The sequence below is a fragment of the Thunnus thynnus genome, chromosome 12, assembly GCF_963924715.1.
Source record: "Thunnus thynnus chromosome 12, fThuThy2.1, whole genome shotgun sequence".
Classification (NCBI taxonomy): domain Eukaryota; kingdom Metazoa; phylum Chordata; class Actinopteri; order Scombriformes; family Scombridae; genus Thunnus; species Thunnus thynnus.
In genome coordinates, this window is record NC_089528.1 from 32964384 (window position 1) to 32972796 (window position 8413).

General features: G+C 39.3%; 2 gene segments (V, D, J or C); both read right to left on the reverse strand.

The window, feature by feature from the left end:
* Positions 1-405: 405 nt before the first annotated feature.
* Positions 406-3602, reverse strand: LOC137194872 (T-cell receptor alpha chain V region RL-5-like). The segment is given in 4 exon segments: positions 406-573; positions 1334-1656; positions 1950-1992; positions 3513-3602. Coding segments are annotated over 4 exon segments (624 nt in total).
* Positions 3603-4964: 1362 nt separating this feature from the next.
* LOC137194873 (Ig kappa-b4 chain C region-like) lies at positions 4965-6791 on the reverse strand. The segment is given in 3 exon segments: positions 4965-5465; positions 6318-6395; positions 6773-6791. Coding segments are annotated over 3 exon segments (429 nt in total).
* Positions 6792-8413: the final 1622 nt, after the last annotated feature.

Here is an 8413-nt window from a genome sequence, read left to right on the forward strand (position 1 = left end):
CAGTGGAGGCAGCAGACACCCTTGTTGAATGTCTAATGGAAACAGCTCATGATAAAAACTGACAGTATGAAACAAACATTCTCATATTTTCATTACATTCACTTTTTAACCCGACGAGTAACTTCAGGTTTTTGTTCAACACACAGTTTTATGTCACTTTATGTTTGATGGTGTCTTGTGTTTGAAGCATCATCCAGCTGGTTTGTCATTGATGTGGATTTGTTGCTCATGTGAATCCTCCCACAGTGTTTCATTAGCAGCTGTAACCACAGTGACTCTGATAAAACAGGAATTAGCAGAATCCATCTGATATGAAGCTGTGGTTTGAATACCACTTCCCTCCTCTTTGAAGAGTAGTCAGATATCTGTGTTCAGGTTTTTGTACAGCCTCTTCTACACTTTCTATCACTGTGTGTCTAGAGCACAGTAGTAGAGAGCTGAGTCTGCCAGGGTTAGACTCTGTATGGTCAGCTCAGTTGTTGTAGCTGATGTTTTGGATTTATATCGATTATCAGGAATATATTCTAGATGACTCACTGTTCCTACTCCTTTCCTGAGTATAAACTGAGGTGCCTGAAGGTCAGAATGATGTTTGTACCAGTAAAGGTGAGCACCACCTGCACTTGTCTGATAGGTACATGTGAGTGTGACAGATTCTCCTTCTCTTCCACTGACTTCATCCTTTACAGGAGAGATTGTGTCTCCAGCTATTAGTCCTGGAAAAGGTAGAGAAAATGAAGCCATTAGACTAACATTGTTCATGAGGCTGAGAGGAGAAGACAGTGGAAAATGTCAACTGTACAGTGTTACTCTGTGGACACAAACTGATCAACTGTTCATTTGACTGATTTCTATAGAAATCATCTTCCAAGGTGTTACCTAGTGAAGGAAACATGTTGTATTAAAGTTCTGTTCCAGAGTCAAATATCCATCATTTGGAAAATATCACACAATGACAAAAACATACGTACCTACAAGAGCTGAAAACAGTAAAATGACAGCCAGTGTTTCCATGGTTACACAAGTGAAATGCTGTAAGTCAATGTTGAGTTTGAATAAGTGTTGAGTGGTTTTGTGAGTTGTGTTTGGTCTGATGTTCACAGCTGGAATCAAACAGCTCTCTGCCATGCAGCCACCTCTGCAGTCAGTAGGAGGAGACTCATATGTCAAATGACATTCATTTGTAAAACTCTTCATCACAACTGTGTCTTGTGAGGGAAAAGAATCTAGACTGTTTGATAAGAAACCACTGACGTTTAACAGTGTGTGACTCCCTCTAGTGGATGTTGTGGAGTATTCTGTTGTCTTTGCTCCAAAGGTTTTTGTACAGAGTTTTGGTGTTTCCTGTCACTGTGGGCTGCAGAGCACAGTAGTACACAGCAGAGTCAGACAGCTGCAGCTTCTGGATCTTCAGAGGAACTGATGTCCCATTAACTGTAGCATCAAATCTGTTTTTCTGGAACTCTGCAGCATTATCTCCTCCACCAGACATGTAACGCTGCAGCATATACTTTGGGAAATCATTTACTTCTTGTTTGTACCAGAACAAATAGGGAGTTACACTGGTCTTAAATGTACAGCCAAGTGTAACTGTGTCTCCTTCAGCAGCAATGACATCTCCTCTTGGCTGGGTCACGCTGTTTTGTCCTTTACATTCTGGGGAAGAACAGAACATGCAGAGGAAGAGATGAATCAATATAGATGATTGATTAAAGCAGAAAAATCAGCAGCTTTAAAGAGTTACCTAGCAGACACTGAGACATCTAGAATAGTCTGTTTTTTTACTGACTGCTGTCTGTCAGACTGAACCACATCTTGTTTTCTAAAAAAAGTTATAAATGGAGGCAGAAATAACTTGTTCCCTCTATGATGGACATTAAAAGCACTTATAGATCAGTACTGTGTTAAAAACTGTTGAGAAAGGAAACACATTCTGCTTTCTGTCTTACCAAAGAAAAGAGCAGCAAGAATAATCCACAGCCAATGCCATCTCTACAACAAGGTTTAAATCAACAGGAGAAACTATCTGATGTTCAACATTCAGTCTGAGAATTGTTCTCTTCACAGCAGCAGTTATTATTGACAGAATGGTTGAACACAGTGCAGAAGTAGTGCACCGCCTACTTGATAATGTGGCCCTCTAGTGGAGGTAAAAAGTTCAGTACAACAGTGTGGAAAAAAGGCTTCCAGCAGCTTGTCAGTGTGTCAGCTTGTGTTTTTGTACAGAGACTGTGGGTTTGCTGTCACTGTGGGCCTCACAGCACAGTAGTACAGAGCAGAGTCAGTCACTGCAGCAGAGGAGATCTGCAGATCAACATGTTTTTCTCCAGACAGTTTAGTAGAGAACCTTTTGTTTAGAGAGTCTGCTGGTCTTGTATTGTTCAATCCTGAGATGTACAGGAGAAATTCTGGTGGTTTTCCTGGATATTGTTGATACCAGAAGAAATCAGCAGCACTAGTTATACTTTTGTAGTATTTGTAGGACAGAGTAACAGTGCTGCCTTCTAAACTGTTCTCTTCATTGTTGACTGGAGTGAGTTCTTCACAGCTGACACCTAAAGGAAGAGATAACTCTGTTATAACATGTTAAAGTCACGATCAAGGAATCACATTCAGACAAAAGTGGAATTGAATTTTTTTCATGCAGAATCTAACATACCTGCAAGAATGGCCAGAAACAGTAAAGAAAATACATAATAGTCCAATGCCAGCATGTTGAATGAAGGTAATGTTTGTGGTTTGTGTATTGAACTCTGCTGAATATGAAAGTTCGTCTCTCTTCTATAGTTCAGTAACAGCTTAGCTCCTCCCTGAATCTTTCCGTCTTCTCTTAGATCTGTATTTTCACTTCTCTCAGTTACTCTTCCTCCTGGTTAACAGACTGGTTACATTTATAACTGGAGTTGCAGAAAGGTAGCTGATCACCTTTTCAGGCTGTACAAACACAAGAAGAACCTATTGGTTTGCTTCAAAAGTGGAGACAACATTACCTCTTCACTGTACGATTTAAGTCAGCTGATGATTAAAGGAAAACACAGCATCAAATATTATACACAGACTATGAGCAGTAAGATTAACATCAACAGACAGTGTCAGCAGATTTCACCTGTTTGGCAGAATTTTAGGGGCAAATTAAAAGATCTCAGTTTAAGAATCACTGGATTGTAGGAAGATCTGAAACACTAACACTTAACTCTTTGATCCAACAGTAACATCTAAACTGAAAATAAGAGGACCCAGGATTGAACCCTGTGGTTCACCACAAGAAATCCGAGAGAACTACAGAGAAACTTGTTTTATAATAAGAATAAACCAATCAAACTCTGAGTCTGTGATGTCAACCGGTTCATGAAGAGAAATTATGATGTCATATTTTCTATAGAATGTCGATATGATCTATTTATCTGTATTGCTTCTATTTCTGTTGTTTTCATCACCACTACAAGAAATCTAGACTGTTTGATAATAATTGACTTGACAAATAATCAGCCCACCCTCCCTTCTATATTCACCTTCATCCAGCCCTTTTGCACTTTGTGCTCCGGCACATTCATGAACCTGAATAACAGGAGTGCCTGGAGACGCCCGCACAGTCCGTACATCCAGGATCTACCACGCTGCACTTAAAATACGGTCCGTTATGTGTCTACAAAAGTAATCAGTGAAGATGTTTCTTATTATTTATCCTCTGGGCCAAACTGTCAGTGAACCAGATTCAGCTTTAAGATTAAAACAGCAGTGGACTTCCTCTTTCTGCACCACTCTCTACATTTTGTCATCATTACATTAGAAACATCACAAAATTTCAAATGTTGTTTCAGTCACACCATTGAAAAATCTATCTATATGCCGATGACATTTTATTATATTTCACAAAATCCTATATTCCTTCTGATATAATAATAATAATCAGATCTCAGAGGGAAACAATGTTGGTATCTCTTGTTTTTATGGCAGGAGCTGAAATTAAGGAGGGCTTTTAAGAAGAACTCTACTGGAAACAAAATTATCTTAGACAGTCATTTTTGTGTTATTAGCAGTTTTTTTTCCCTTTTTTCTTTCAGACACACATGAAAAGGTCAGAGGTCTAGTGTGGGGGGAACATGGGGAGGCAGGCCGTATGCACTACATTTGTACAATGATTGTACCTACTGTATATGTACATAGTGTAACTTTAGAGATCACACTCGTGTTTTGTTATTTTTACATATTTGTTATGATTATGTCCTGCATTCTATGTCAGATCTTCATTTTTTATTCTTTAGACTTTTGTCAATTTATTGACAGGATTCAGGATATCAGCTTAATGCACATTTACCCTTTATGAAACTGAAATAATAATAAATTACATCAAGGTCAAAGGATACCTGGGTGATTTTCCATGAAATGATCAAACCAGTTTAGAAAACTAAGATATGAGCAAACAAAGTCCTATATCTGTTTAAAACATTACAAATACATATTTTAATTTTCTCTTTGAATAAGATAATACCCTTTCAGACATTAAAACATATTATTGCACATTTTAACATCTCAAAACCAGGGACAATTCAATAAGAACTTTAATGCAGCACATAAATAAAAACACATCAGAGGTGTTCTTTTGGTATTCTTAAAGAAACATGCAACAAACATACTGACATGGAAACCTTTGGTGTAAAAGAAGAACCAGGTGATATCATCTTTTGCTGACAATACTCTGCACTTTGTTTCTAATCCTCTAAACTCTATTAATGTAAACTACATTTTGAAAGGATTTTAAAATTATGGGATCCTTTCATCCTTCCATTAACACCATGTTTTACATAATGATTTATGATACCACTGCTAAACAGACACACTGTCAGTTGAGACTCAAAGACTTCATAGATATGTAACAATACTTTATATAATCCCAAGATTAAGATCAAGAAAGAGTTATAATCCTGCATGTATTGTTGGTGTCAAACATCCACAGAAAAATATTTGATTTCAAGAGAGAAAATGTTTATTGTTTCAAGCATCTAAGTCATCAGTACTACAATAATGCAGTTGTTACAGTTTGAAGTTACACAATGTTACACTGTTCTGATTAGAGATCAGAGTGAGAGCAGTAGCAGAGTAAAACCAGTAGCAGAGTCCCAGTGAGTCAGGTCAGGACTGGGAACACTGGTCTCTCCTCAGTGTCTCTGAGACTGGAGTCTGGGAGCCCTGGGTGGCCTCACAGGTCACAGAGCCCACCTTCCTCCACTGGTCTGCAGGGAGCCTCAGGGTGCTGCTCCAGCTGTAGCGGCCGTCCTTCTGCAGCACCCCGGGGCTCCTGCTCTCCTCCCCGCTGCTGCTGCTGCTGCTGCTGCCGTCCACCTTCCAGGCCAGACTCCAGTCTGAGGGGAAGCCCTTGTTGGCCAGACATATGAGCGTGGCCTTCCCCTGCTGCAGCTCCTCGCTGGAGGGGGGCAGCACCGTCAGGGTGGGACGGACATCACCTAGGAGACACCAATCAGATTAGAGGACAGCTGTCAATCCAACACCAGACACTTGGACACCTTTACTGTGAGAGGGTGGAGCCATATGAGGACTCTTTCTGTGCTGATGTGCATGAGAGGTTTCTCAGAGGGAAGTGAAACAGTGTGTCAGTGAGTGACTGGTGGAGCAGAAAAAACATCTGACAGAAACTCCTTTAAGTCGTTTATATGACTGTTTAATGTATTTTATTTTACACTATACACTATATATAAATAAGGACATAAAGTTTGAATATATAATTCAGACATCTATGATTTAGTTTGAATTTATAACAACATATTTACTTTCAAAACTATCAGAAGATCAACAGTTAATCAGATTCATCAGTCAAAACTAACAGACCACCGTAATATACGGAAAATGTTGAGACATTCAAAAAATGAAAAACCCTCAAAAATCTGTCAAAATGATTTCAGACTGAGGTTAAAAGACAACTGGAGACATTTTAAATGATCAGAGATTCACAGCATTTCACATTGTTTATCTTCTTTGAATTTAAATTATTAAATTAAAACAGAGAATTAAAGGCTGAAATTAAAATCATTTTTAAAGTAGGACTGTTGTTTTTTACTCTGTCCTGCAGTTCAAGCTGTTCACATTTAACAAATTAACTTGAACATTTCAAAAAAAAGTTCAGTAAAGCTGCTTTGAGTTCAACTTTAAGGAAACACAAGAGGAACAAACAATAAAACTGAGACTTTAAAGTGTTTTAGATCAGCACAGTGGAAACTTATATCTACTACAAATGTTCAGACGTAGAAATTATAAACTTAACTGATGATACAGTATTTAATATTTTAGCAGAAACTTACTTCCAATATCCAGTCTGGTTCCTCCACCGAATGTGTACCACAGTGATACAAACTCATTGAGCCGCCGTACAAAAACCTCTCAGTGTAGAGAGACACGGCTCTCTGACTTTGACACAAACAAACTCACCAAAATGAAGTAAAATTACTGAAATAACTCGAAAACTTACAACAACACAGAGCCGCCAATTTATGAATATGTGATTTTATTTCATATATAATGATTTTAAAACTCAAGTTATATTATCTTTTTGTGGTAATACATTTGAATATAACAAAATACATTCTAAAAAAAAAAACAGCTGTCAATACACATGAAGTCCAAACCACATAAAAATAATCACTGACACATCCTAATCAATACTGTGATAAGTTGATTGATCCATTGATAAAACAGCATCATCAGAGTAATCCAAGTCCCTGTTGGAGTCAGTCAGAGCATTTCCATAGAGAGACACTTTGCATCAGCGGCACCATGCTCCAGTGCTCTGGGAGAGTTTATAGTCCTGAGAGTTGAACACTGGATGACTGACAACCTTCCTTCATCACAACAGAAGCCACAGAAATCCTCCTCATCAACAACATGACTTTGATCTCCGTCCTCATCTGGACTCTCCTCTGCTGCTGCTTCACAGGTAAAGTCCAGAGAATCAAACTCCTCTCCTCTATGAACATCTGTCCCTCTGAAATGAAGCCCACAAAACCATCAAAACCATGACGCTGCTTTATGTTTTTGTCTCTGTATCCTCAGAGTCCAGAGGCCAGATCACAGTGACTCAGCCTGCAGCAGTGACATCTGCTCTGGGAGGCTCCGCAACCATCAGCTGTAAGACCAGTCAGGGTGTTCACAGTTGGACTTCTAATGGGAGCACCTACTACGCTTTAGCCTGGTACCAACAGAGAGATGGAGAAACTCCTAAACTTCTCATTTACTCTGCTAATCAGCGAGTATCAGGGATTCCAGGTCGTTTTACAGGCAGTGGATCAAACTCTTTCTTCATTCTGACTTCACTCTGACCATCAGTGGAGTTCAGGCTGAAGATGCAGCAGTTTATTACTGTCAGAGTTATCATGATATCAACAGTCAGAGTGTGTTCACACAGTGAAAAACCGTCGTACAAAAACCTCCCTCAGTCAGACTGAACAGAAACTGACTGATACAGTTCACTGAACACACACACACACACACACACACACACACACACACACACACACACACACACACACTTTATTAAGTGTGTCAAAACTAAAACTATATTCAAACAATGAAATAAAGGACTCACACAAACAGTTTTATTTATAAGGAGATTCCTCTGAAATCAGTGAAGTTTACCATCACAGCTTCTTAGCATCAACTCAACAATGATCCCATGTTTGTCATTAATTATGAGCTCAGTGTTTCCTCTTTGAAAAGAGAGAATATACCAGTCTGCTACTGTTGGTGAGCCATGGCTCAGTATGGCTGATGACCTTTAACCAAAACCATCAAAACAGGTGATATACTGTGATTATTACATATGTAACAACAGCTCACATGTTGTAACAAGATCATTAAGGAACAGAAACATGTCAGGTATTTGGGCGGGAAAAAAATCAAGGTGGTTAAGCTGTTTCCTTAATATCAAATATTTTATTTGTGCAGGTTTTGAGACACACAGCTCTGAGATTTGTCAGCCCAACAAAGGAAGCGGGAGTCATTTTCACAGACCTATCTGCATGGAAAGATATCACATGAAAGAGCCGACCAGCAGTGTGTTTGAGAAGGAAAAAACTCAACTAAACATTGACATACATTAGTATTAAACTGTATCATCCTTATGATGGTATGGTATATATGGCTGTGAAGTCAGAAGGAGGAGGATGGAGTGGATGGCAGGCGTACAACATGCAGGACTCTGGCAGCAGAGACCCGGGTTTGCATCCTGAGTCCCGTGTGCAGTTGGGTTTAGGCAACAAGTCAGGGTGGGGGCGACTCCACCCACTGCAGGGAGAGAGACTGATCACATTTCTGCTCTTCAGTGTTTCACTTCCCTCTTTGAGCTCAGTAACCATGGCAACAGAGAGGCATCACTGCTGAACCATGACAACAGACAGGTTTC